General features: G+C 32.9%; 2 protein-coding genes across 18 annotated transcripts in view; one reads left to right on the forward strand and one right to left on the reverse strand.

Annotated features, from left to right (window-relative positions):
* Window positions 1-3,908, forward strand: part of LOC101503338 (protein MID1-COMPLEMENTING ACTIVITY 1-like) — a 5,036-nt gene extending 1,128 nt beyond the window's left edge. For all 4 annotated transcript variants that reach the window (XM_004509339.4, XM_073363865.1, XM_004509338.4 and 1 more), the window contains exons 3-9: window positions 52-500; window positions 1,347-1,771; window positions 2,355-2,455; window positions 2,575-2,646; window positions 2,956-3,062; window positions 3,438-3,531; window positions 3,702-3,908. In XM_004509339.4, the coding sequence (XP_004509396.1) occupies window positions 78-500; window positions 1,347-1,771; window positions 2,355-2,455; window positions 2,575-2,646; window positions 2,956-3,062; window positions 3,438-3,531; window positions 3,702-3,754 (1,275 nt within the window). In that variant the 5' untranslated portion in view covers window positions 52-77 and the 3' untranslated portion in view covers window positions 3,755-3,908. The remainder of the gene's footprint in view (window positions 1-51; window positions 501-1,346; window positions 1,772-2,354; window positions 2,456-2,574; window positions 2,647-2,955; window positions 3,063-3,437; window positions 3,532-3,701) is intronic.
* Window positions 3,895-10,596, reverse strand: LOC101501742 (uncharacterized). Of its 14 annotated transcripts, none has more exons than XM_012718313.3 (10): window positions 10,413-10,596; window positions 9,883-9,942; window positions 9,606-9,749; window positions 8,915-8,983; window positions 8,045-8,074; window positions 7,293-7,325; window positions 5,827-5,897; window positions 5,452-5,533; window positions 4,372-4,464; window positions 3,895-4,251 (listed from the first exon to the last, which is right to left on the reverse strand). In XM_012718313.3, exons 3-10 carry the CDS (start codon window positions 9,744-9,746, stop codon window positions 4,189-4,191), a joined length of 582 nt encoding a protein of 193 aa, XP_012573767.1. In that variant the 5' UTR covers window positions 9,747-9,749; window positions 9,883-9,942; window positions 10,413-10,596; the 3' UTR covers window positions 3,895-4,188. The 14 variants fall into 14 exon arrangements, with proteins under 14 accessions (XP_012573767.1, XP_012573766.1, XP_012573763.1 ...); XM_012718312.3 differs by having other exon boundaries at window positions 9,606-9,763; XM_012718309.3 differs by having other exon boundaries at window positions 9,606-9,763; window positions 9,840-9,942.
* Window positions 10,597-11,607: the final 1,011 nt, after the last annotated feature.

Genomic DNA, 11,607 nt, shown 5'->3' on the forward strand with positions numbered 1-11,607 from the left:
CCTAATTTTTGTGATTAAATCAAGGTTCAAAATGAAAATGCAATTTTGAAGGTTGGAGGTGTGCGAGTTGATATAGAATGGCATCTTCATGGGAACATTTTGGGGAGATTGCAAATGTGGCCCAATTAACAGGCTTAGATGCCGTGAGATTAATCGGGATGATTGTTAAAGCTGCAAATACAGCGCGGATGCACAAGAAGAATTGCAGGCAGTTTGCACAGCATCTGAAATTGATTGGAAACTTACTGGATCAGCTGAAGATCTCGGAGCTTAAGAAGTACCCCGAAACTCGGGAGCCTCTAGAACAGCTAGAAGATGCTCTTAGAAGGTCTTACATTTTGGTCAATAGTTGTCAGGACCGCAGCTATCTTTATTTGCTGGCCATGGGATGGAACATTGTTTATCAATTTAGGAAGGCTCAGAATGAAATCGATAGATACTTGCGCCTTGTTCCTCTCATTACTCTAGTCGACAACACTCGAGTCAATGCTCGAGTCAGGGTAATTGTTTTTGCTTCTCTTTGCTTTGTTATCTTATTAAGCTATCAGCTGAACCTTGTTTTCAATTGTGTTTGGAGTATAGTCTTGTCAGAAGTTTACTCATCATAGTTATTCCTGGACATTAACTTACTATAGCTCAATTATGCATGGTTTCGGCTACTTCAAATGTGTATTGTTTACATAAGTTCTCTTGGATACCAATGTTTTAAAAATTAGATTGAATCGGCCAGTCCTACCGATTTAACTGGGAACTGGCTAGTTCACAAGTTGGTTTGATCCCGGTTGTACCGTCAGCAGTATGGTTGAATCAAAGTTGAACCATGTTAAACCATGCTTGGTTCAATAGGTTTTTATTTTTTTTACTTTTCTTAATACTTTCCTAACTGATTGGACCAATTGAACCATGACCTGGAGGTCTCTGGGCTAGATCTATGGTATGATTTTTAAAACACTGCTGGATAAATTGAAGACAAATGGGTAGTGTGTTTATAAATGTCTGAAATATTAGCTTGAAACTTGTATTTGTAAGGATCCAATTAGAGTACTAGTCCAATGGATTTGAGCAACCATTCTTTTTGATACTAATGTATTGAGATTTGTAGTCTAAGTAGTAATCAATTAAACAATCAATCAAATCACATTTCCATTTCTTCATGTTTGTTAGTTTTTATGATGGTGTTGCATATGTTGCAGATTTTTTTTTTTCATTTTTGGATTAATCAGAACTTTCAAATTTTCAAAATCTTCCAAAGAATTTGATACACCTTTTATTGAAATTTTCTTAGTAAATCTGCTTAAATTAGTCTGATCACTATTAATAATATCTTGCTTCTTTGGAATATTCAGGAGAGACTTGAAGTTATTGAAAAGGATCAATGTGAGTACACATTGGATGATGATGACCAAAAGGTTCAGACTGTTTTTTTGAAACCAGAACCTGACAAAGAGGACACAGTAGTGCTGAAGAAAACTCTTTCATGTACTTACCCAAATTTTTCTTTCACCGAAGCACTTAAAAAAGAAAACGAAAAGCTTCAACTAGAGCTACAACATTCACAAGCAAATATGGATTTAAATCAATGTGAATTCATTCAACGTTTACTAGATGTCACAGAAGTTGCTGCTTATTCTCTTCCAGAGAACTTATCACCTGAACATAGTCACAAGAAAGTAGAATACAGTAAAGACAGTTATTCTGATGCCAATGGCAGAAAAGGTCATTCTTCTGATGAAAAACACCGTAACAAAAGTGACCCTCTTTCAGAATCAAAGTCATTCATTTCCCTCTTCTCCAGTTTTCATGTGTTTTGAGTTCACGTAGGAAAACTATTTGACCAAAAGATATGATAAGATATGATACACCGTTAGGTGGACTTTCAATACAAGGATCCATTTCACTTGGATCCACTTCCGCTCTGTTATCAAGCTGAACTATGACTCTAATACTACCACTTGTTTGAGAGACCGTGGGAGCAGCAGAAGCAACAACAGACCAAAGACCTTGACTACCAAGAGACTTGAACATCATGTCTCCATTCAAAATCTTAAAATATTGAGTATATGAGTCACCTTTTTTATATATCTTTCATTTAGGTAATTTCTATCTCGTTGAGTAACCTCTCACACTTGAATTCTAACATGCAATCCTTGCACGTTTGACCTCTAGGAAGAAGCAACCACGCAAAGTTTTCCTTTAGTTATGAGTTTAAGCAACTTACATTGCACTATGATAATGCTTATGCTTCCTCTATCCTTTTATTATTTATCATGCAAAAGTTTTTACCATTTTTACCTTTTTGGTTACTAACTTACATTGAACTGAATCTGGTGCTTCATTTGTCTGGTCTCAAACAGATCCTCAGTTTCAGAAAAGAATCTGCTTTCAACTAAAACTTCACATCATCAGGAAGATTGGCATACTGATTTACTTGCTTGTTGTTCAGAACCTTATCTTTGTATGTACTTTCCTAATGTTAATTTGATTTTCGGTAGTGTTATGTCAGAATGAAAAGTAGTTTACAATTATGCTTTTCATCTTTGGTAATAACTAATAAGTAGATCTTTTGATTTGCAGGTGTAAAGACATTATTCTTTCCCTGTGGGACACTTTCAAAGATTGCTACTGTTGCATCCAACAGGCCAATATGTAAGTCAGCTGTGACATTATTGTGTTAGCTTTAAAATGATGATATCTATAGCAGTATTGTTGAGTGTGTTCTGTTCCATTTTACATGCTATCGTGTTAGCTTTGAAATGATGAATGAATCTATATCTGAACTCTTTAAATTGCAAATATTTTCTTATATTATACATCAACTTTTCAGTTATCATTGCTTATATTTTATTCCGGAGGAAGAGGAAGTATTATATTATTCTTTCTCTTTTCGTTCATTTGCCACAATTCTAGATATCAAGGTTGTTGTGCTGTTTTAACTTCATTTTTCTGTTTTTTCAGCTTCTGCAGAAGCATGCAATGAATTGATGGCCTATTCGATGGTTTTATCATGCTGCTGCTATACTTGCTGCATAAGGAGGAAGCTTAGGAAGATGATGAACATAAAGGTAATGCTGCCTTCCTTTTGCATAAATATGACCTTAGGGGCCTTCTTTTTTTCCTCGTGAATATATAAATATTCAGATAAAGAATTTTTGGGCAGCATTTCTCATTCTATTAGTAATCATATGTCAGAATTATGTATTATTACTATTTCTTTTTTTTCCTAATGGAAATTTGGTTCAACTCTGATTACTATTTCTCTTTTTTTTTTCTTTGTGGATTCCGATTATCCAATTTGCATGGTGAATTAAAAAAATAAATATGACTTTTAATAAGATTTGAGTATTCTTTACTACTATATATATTGAGACTTGCTTTAGCAATATTTGGTATCTTTAAATGATTCATTGTAAACATCAGTCATTGACATTCTTTGCCAGGGAGGCTATGTTGATGATTTTCTTTCTCATCTGATGTGTTGCTGCTGTTCCCTTGTGCAAGAATGGAGAGAAGTGGAAATCCGTGTGCTATATGGTATGTCTATCCTTTTCTTGGCAAATCCTTTTGAATTGGATCTGCTTGGTGTGATATATTTCTTTTTTACTATTGCATTTTCTGTTTATTTTTTATTGTATTAACATTATGCTTATTGATTCTTGCTAAAAATGAATGTGAAGTGCTTTATTTTTTTAACAATTTTGCAGGTCTTGAGAAGACCAACACAAGCCCTCCAACTCCACAGTATATGGAATCTTAAATAACAAATTAGGTTGTATTTGGTTGTTTAGGGTGTAAATACCATATTATAGACAATTGGCTATTGGATTTGATTCTCACACAGCTTGCCATCAATTGCCTATATGTAAAGTAGCTTTCTATATCTATATACAAAAAAAGTAGCATTTAGAGCCTGCGTCTGATGCTGAATCACAAACTGTTTTTGTTTTTTGCCCGAAAAGGCAATACACAACCATAATTTGAGGATAACAAACATTTTTTTCTCTTAACAGAACCTTAATATTTAAATTACAGCAAGAGTTGAAGGCTTAATATTGATCCTATACAAAGACAAATCTTTGCTAAAATTGCCTGGTAAATATTTAAATCTTCAGAAACATTGTAACAACATTAAAGGGATGATCCCTCAGCGGATGGAACTTGGTCAATTTACAGGATGGTGTGGTGGAAATGTTATACATCATGCATCTCATCACTACTGTTGGCCCCATAATTTAAATTCATGCTTCTGACCTGCTAACAGGATGACGCACCATGTAAGCCGAAAAAATTCCCCCAAAAAACGATAAAAATAAATGATTATAACATTTTGACCAATCAAATTATTAGAGAGAAGGAAATTAAGAAAACTTCTACCTTCTCCACAACATGTGAACCACCAGACAAGACTTGACTGCCTTCTTTAAGGAGTTGCAGTTGATTGCGGAGCCTTTGATTATGTTCCTCTCCCTGACATAGGGATCAGAGAAATAGAATACAAAGTTCAGAATACAAAAATGAAAATGATCCCTGTTTAAGGCCTAAGCAAAACCTCAAATCTTTTTAAACAATTTTTTTTTTCTGGCCTAGCCAAATTTACTTTCTAGTTTGTTCTGAGTTAAAGAGATCTATGAAGTGATTTATATTCACAATACTTTTCTGCCTTGATTTTATAACATTTAAATTTAATTGTGGCGAGTAAACAAGAGCAACATATTTTGGATGAAGGGAAGATAGAAGAGCAATCCCAAATCATTCGATATTGACACAAGAAGCAGGCGCAAAAAGATCCAAACTTAGTTCATTAGTTCTAGCTATCCTCAGCTGTAGCGACCGCTAGAGAACAAGCAGAGTTGGAGAAGGTAGAAGTTAAGCGGGTTATCGCATATGTAGTTTTTTAAGACTTGTTCTTCTTCCCTGAGTTAGAGTTTGTTTAGGGGTGTGAATAGCTACCGAACGAGTGTAATACGCAGAAAGTATAGTACTAGAGTTTAGTTTACCGAAAGGATAACTAGAGCTAATAGAATGCCAATCCAATCCGTTTCAGGAAGTGACCAACTAACCAACCAAAAAAACTACTTTGCATCGAAACATAACTTTAGTGTACTCTCGCTCGGCAATACTAGGGCCGTGGCTAAGTGAACAGTTGTTTCTGGAGCGCACACATCCATGGACAAGAAAATTTTGGCTATTCCAACTTGAGATTAATAAAATAAATCCTCAACTGGAAAGAAGAGAAAACATGAAAATAGTTACACAACCCCAGAGAGGAAAGACTATTTTGCGTAGTCTTTTAGGCGAGTTTGAGACAGGATATAAAAGAAAACAAGGAATATGAAAATTTTGTATCAAAAGACTCACACTTGTATAAGTGTTTCAACCTATTAATTAGGAAGTATTTGTTTTAGTCCATTTTTAACATAATCTGATGCTGATACATTCGAATAGTATACCTACCAATTGCACCATATGCATTAAGTGTTGGATTTCGTTCTTCTTTGCCATAGACAGATTCTCAGCAACATCCACTATGTTACTCCTGCATTTGTAATGTATAAATGTTTTTCAGATGAGTTCAAAAAATCAATATATTGTAATAGCAATAATATGAAAAGAAAGCAATTTGAATATGAATCTGGCGTTAAAAATAACCATCATAGGTCCCCAAGTATAATATGAAGGGAAACCTCTACGAACATATAAAAATGAGATAACTTCATGGGATTTAAGATATAAGCTTCACTAATTGCTGCTTTGAAGACTAACCATCTCAAATATTTACTAAAGATAAAATCTACAGTTAAATACTTGAAATACAAAGTCAGATAATACCTATTTGAAAACAAAAGATCCAGATCTTGTTCTTCCACAATTTCCTCTACAGCATCAAGAGTGGCTCCCACCTACATGAACGATGAACATGAAACACAAGACTAACTAGAATACGGAAGAACGTCGCAGCCTGTATATTTCACTTGCACTACAGATTATCAAAGCAATAAAGGGGTATAAAGAAACTATAACTTATTTCCAAATTAATTCCAGTCATTGGTGTACTAAAAACCCCTGTATGCAAATACCATCTGCCATCTCATATCAGACTTGAAAAAAATAGGGGTAGGGAAGGTTGGCTAAAAAAATATAAAACATGGAACTTTGAGTTCACTCAACCTAAACTTTCTTGCTGCCTGCCTGCCAACTTTTCCTAACCAGCCCCCTCCAAGGCCTCCCTCTCCAACCTCTGCTACTGCTATGTTAGATAAAAGGGTGTTATAGGTGACGGTTAATAGTACCAGTCACAGTTAATAATACCAGTCACAGTTACACCCTTAAACTCAAGGGAACCTCTCTTAACAGACTCCCTCAAGTGCTATGAGGAGCGTCAGGCCTTCAGTATTTCTGCCTCTGTTTTGAACCTGGGTAATTCCTTTGTTGGTATTTCTCGCTCCATGAGCCAACTTATGGAGTTGATTAGGTGCAACCAAAATTCAAACAAAAACCAAAGAGTGAATGGTATATCATATATGACTGTTTGCAACTATAATTATATATATCTCATGATTATTTTAGGTTTCTCAGAAATTATTAATTTGATTATATATATTGTAAGAGATGGATCGAAAAAGGTGGTCTGAAATTTAGTAACATGTATTGTGGACATTATTTGTATTTATATTTCTACACTTTCAGTACCATTAGATATAAATTTATTAAATTTAAGGGGGAAAGCTATGCCAACTTGAGTTTGTCACTAAAAAGAAAAATTAAGAGCATTTCCATCTCTAAAAAGCTACAATGCACTTTATACTAAATAAAGGGTGAATACACCCTAGCTCAATTTAAAAACACACACTTTATGGAGTTTATTCAAATTAAAGCATAGCACTAAATTTTTAAAAATTACTATGTACTACGCTTCCAACAGTTTTTAAAGCATAGTACTAAAGCAAGGGTGAATACACCCTAACTCAGAACATTGGCTCTATCTATTTTGGCTCCAATGGTCCAATCAAATGTCATGTGTAAGCTCCACTACTTGAAAGATCCAATTCACCTATAACAGAAGTACTCTATTTCAAAAACAGTAACCTCAACAGCTCAACTGTGATTTTAAGCAACAAGATTTTCCCCGAAAATCATAATAAAGAGATTCATGGCATGGATTAGCAAGACTTGCATCTGGTTACAAGTCTAAATCAATTACAGTATCTGAATGTTGAGCAAACAGACACAATACTATTGAAATTTTTATTTTACATGTTTGAATAAAACAAAAGACACAATAGTTAAGTTTATACCTGTGTATTGAGACAGATTGCGTCAAAGTCTTCCTGTAAAAAACGATAGAGCGTTTAGAATTTATAACATTATCATAATATTAACAAATTATTACTACACTCTAAAATGCTTGCAGTGTGTATATTTGCATGCATTTAAGCATGCAAGTTTCAGGAGACAAGCAAATAAATAAGTGTTTCTTGAGTCCTAATAAATCTCTCTGCCTGCATGTGTGTGAATGAGAGAGAGAACATAAAGAAAGAAAACAAAATTTCTCATACGACATATCAATAGCCTATCCTATCGCATTAAAAGAAAGACATTAAGCAGCCATTGCATAACAATTCAGGATAATTCTCAAAAAAGAAATCTTAATTTCAGTTTAAGTTTAGAATAAATACAACTACCAAAAACGGTTGGCTTTCCAAAGTTTGTAAGACTTAAGAGAATAATTTGAATAAGAGGAATATATTCCTATGAACTTCCCATGAATGTATCACATATATGCCAACAAATACATATTTAGTTTACTAACTCATAAACTGTAGAAGACAAAAGTTGGTACAAACTAAAAAGTATTTGAAATAATGATTCATAAGCATCAGACTTTTAGCTTAAGAAATGGGTACAATTGAAAGAAAAAATATCTTAAGTAATATTTAGTTAGACAACGTCCTGTATTATTGAGGCCTAGCCAATTAAGTATTTAAATTAGAGGTGCAATGGATTCTATATCTGATATCACCAAAATAAACAGTTACAACAAACGTACCTCTATGTCTTCATGCAAAGAAGTAATGACCTGAAAGGTTTGATACATAAAGGGAAATCAGATCACATATAGGTGTATCAATCCCATTATTGAAGAGACATGATTATGTAATGTTATCTTATATAAAAAAATCAGTACGGGCTGAGAGGAGTTTTTCTCAAACACTTCAGAAATCATTCTCAACTTGGTATTACCTAAATACTTTTAAGGTAAATTTCAGCAAAAGCTAAAATGGGCTTGAGTACTTTCCACTCATTAAGCCCAAAAGGCTCTTGTATGAGGGACATATTAGGTGTAAAACCATTCATATGCCTTTACCCCAACAATTTAAACTTTTGAGATAGTTTGTTCACCATTCATGACACATAGTTCCCTTAAAAACTAGATACTTGACACCAACAAATGTCTTTAAAAAGTTTGAATTTCCTATCTAAGTAGAAGTTTCTACATAAACACAGCTAATGCCTTGTTCATTTTACTCAATTCACATGTAAAGAGAAAAGACAGTTTTTTAACATTACATTCTGTTGATAATCAATACTCCCTCTGCCCAAATTAAGTAACGTTTTAACAATAGATTTATTTTTCATATTGAAACTTTGTCCAATGAAAATCAATCTTTTTCAATGTCACTTAAACTAATTTGGGACTGGTGGAGTACTTTCTTTGAACCTATTTAGCATTGTGGTTGAGGAATATAAATATCTTATTTCTAACTACAAGATGGAACCATAAACTTTCCAAGATCAACACTGAAAACCTATGCCTAGGTCAAGCTTGTTGTCATTTTATTTTTATTTTTGGCTAAAACACAATGTAACATTCGGAATGTATTTCTAATTTGAAAGAATAGATATCAAGAGATCATACCTGAAGAAATAGGCGATGGAGAAAATCTTTTTCAGTGTTGGTAAAACTTGAAAATGCTTTAAAAAATTCCTTTAAAAATCAAAACAGAAACAAGCATAAAAATATAGTCATTTTTAAGGCTGAATCTAACTTAACACGTATCTATTTCATAAGATGCAAAATATTAACATATTTACTGACTCGCAGTCAAACTTAGTCCATAAGATAATGCCAGGTGCTATCTAAAAAATGCGGAAGACAACAAAATCATTACTACATATAAAGCTAGCGTCAATGTGAATGTGTCATGGTTATCTTCTTAATGCATAAGAACCAAATCTGAACTAGTTACTTAAATCTAGTTAATCCAAAACCTTACTATTGCTTTAATTCTTTTGAAGTTAAATTTCAGAAAAAGCCAAGATGGGGCTTGAGCATTGTCCACTCATTAACTTAAATGCCAACAACTAGTTACTGAAATCAGCCATTAGCATTTCTATTATCAAGTATTAATTTACGAAATATCTTCTATCTACTACCTTAAAAACATAAAATTATAATGACATAGATATTCAGTTTTTCAGCTCAATATTTCTAGTGGCAACAATATGTAGAGTTAAAAAGTTACATATTATGTTCCCCCAGTAACTTTTTCACACAAGCCAAAATGAAAAGCATACATGAGAAAAGAAGAGAGAACGAAGGAGTGTACCTCCTTTGAACATGAAGTAAGCAAAGAACGGAGAGCAAACTTGAAGGACTTGTTCAAAGTGGAGAACCTAGATCCGATTGCAGTAGAAGGTGATGATGATGAAGACGATGCATTGGAACCAAGTACAGGCATTTTCTCCATTGTCTAAAAAACAATAACTGCGAAAAATGATGACGGACACAACAGAATGGAAATTAAAACAGAAAATGGAAGGTGAAGCTCATTCACACTCACCACACGCGGTTTAAGTATCTGAAGCAAAGATGTTAGCAATTACCTAAACAAGCTCCTCTAAAGTTATTCAGTCTATCTTTGAAGTAATGAATTCACGTTTCTCCTAAGTTGCAATAATGTAGCAACATGAAAGTTATAGCATAGTAAATTTCAGAATCAATATTACATATGAGCTAGGTAAAAAGAGAATGAGGAAATGGAAATAGGTTAAAAAGTTAAAAGCACTTGACAATAGAAAGAAATTTACATGAATGATAAAGAAAATAAGAGACTTAGTGTCAAGGATCTAATAGTTAAGTTATGTACCCTATTCCGAAATTATCTGGAAGCACATGTAAGTATTTTGAATTACCGTTACAAAAACCTAGTTGAAGAGTTAGATTTAACAAAATAATAATTATTAATTCTACATTGTCAATTGCGCAATCGGAATCGCGGTGCAGAGGGTAGACGCAATTTTAAGATGCATTTTACAGGGGTGGTTGTTGCGACCGCAAATCGCGCTGGAATCATACCCTCGCATGCGCACCGGAAAAGGGGAAGGAAAATAAATAAATTAAAAAAAGGGAAAACCTGAACTTTGTGACTGTGTTACGGACGTGTTTGTTCCTCCGTTTTTGGGGGCAGTTGATTGAGTTGAGTGCATACTCCAAGTTGTTTTTGATACAACGGACAAAGCGGCAATACTTCGATTTTTTATTTGATTTCGAAAATTTTACCCATCCTTCCTAATGTATTTTACCCTGCACGCTTCGAAAATTATACTCGTACTCGATAAATGTCGCGAAATAATGTTTTTATTTTCATATAAATATTAAAAATTTATATTTTCACTTACAATATTTTTTCTGTAATTTTATTTTAACTTTTTTTGGTACATAAATTATATTTCAAAAAACTTTTTTCAATGTACAGTAGTTTTATTTAGAAAAATTTAAAACTCCAATTTTTTATAAAGTTTAAAAATATTGTCATAAATTTTTTTTAAATGGTTTGTCAAAAAAATGGTTTGTATTGAAAAACTTTTTTAAATTTTTTCCAATACACAACTTATTTCAGAAAACTAAAAATTCAAAAGTTGTCATAAAATTTAAAAATAAATTTTTTTCTAAAATAAAATGTTTGTACTAAAGTTTTTTGGTATGTTATAGTATCGAGAAACATAAATTAAATTTTTTGAAAAAAATTTGCATATCAAAAAACTTAAATTGATTGTTTTTAAAATCTTTAGATGATGAAAAAAAACTGAATTTCTAAAATAAATAAAAAATAAAAGAATCAAAGATAAAGTTGACATTTTTTAAAAATTGTAAGGTATAAATAGAACAATGGAGGTATGTATAGAGTAAAATTTCATTTGATTTGGTGTAGCTGCTTACTTTAGTGAGTAATGGGCCTAGTGGTTTGGGCTTGGGATTCTATTCCCATTCGGAGGAAGGAAACTTTGGAGTTTTGTACCAGGCACTCCCCAATTTTACCTGCCACCCCTCAGTATTTTTTAAAGATTATTATACCCATCTTTAAAACAGTATAACATCATAAAAAAATTACCATTTTGATTTCACACCCCACTACTTTCGAAAATTTTGAAAAAAAATGTAGGATTCGAAAGTTTAAAAGTTTCGAAATGAATTTTAGTAAGTTACTCGAAACTTTTGTTATTTTAAAACCTTCGAAATGCAATTTCTTTCAAAAAAATACAAATTTTCGAAAATTTGGATAAACACCAAATTTTCGAAATGGACATTATTCGAATATTTGGTTGCAT

The sequence above is a fragment of the Cicer arietinum genome, chromosome 7 (genome assembly GCF_000331145.2).
Source record: "Cicer arietinum cultivar CDC Frontier isolate Library 1 chromosome 7, Cicar.CDCFrontier_v2.0, whole genome shotgun sequence".
NCBI lineage: Eukaryota > Viridiplantae > Streptophyta > Magnoliopsida > Fabales > Fabaceae > Cicer > Cicer arietinum.

Bases quoted from the DNA above. Each gene is read 5' to 3' on its own strand.
- LOC101501742 (XM_027337096.2), bottom strand. From the start codon at position 9,746: ATGGAGAAAATGCCTGTACTTGGTTCCAATGCATCGTCTTCATCATCA. The intron at 7,326-8,044 runs GTACGTTTGTTG...CGTTTTTTACAG, and splicing joins CTTTGCATGAAGACATAGAG to GAAGACTTTGACGCAATCTG. The intron at 4,465-5,451 runs GTAGGTATACTA...TCCCTATGTCAG, and splicing joins TAATGCATATGGTGCAATTG to GGAGAGGAACATAATCAAAG.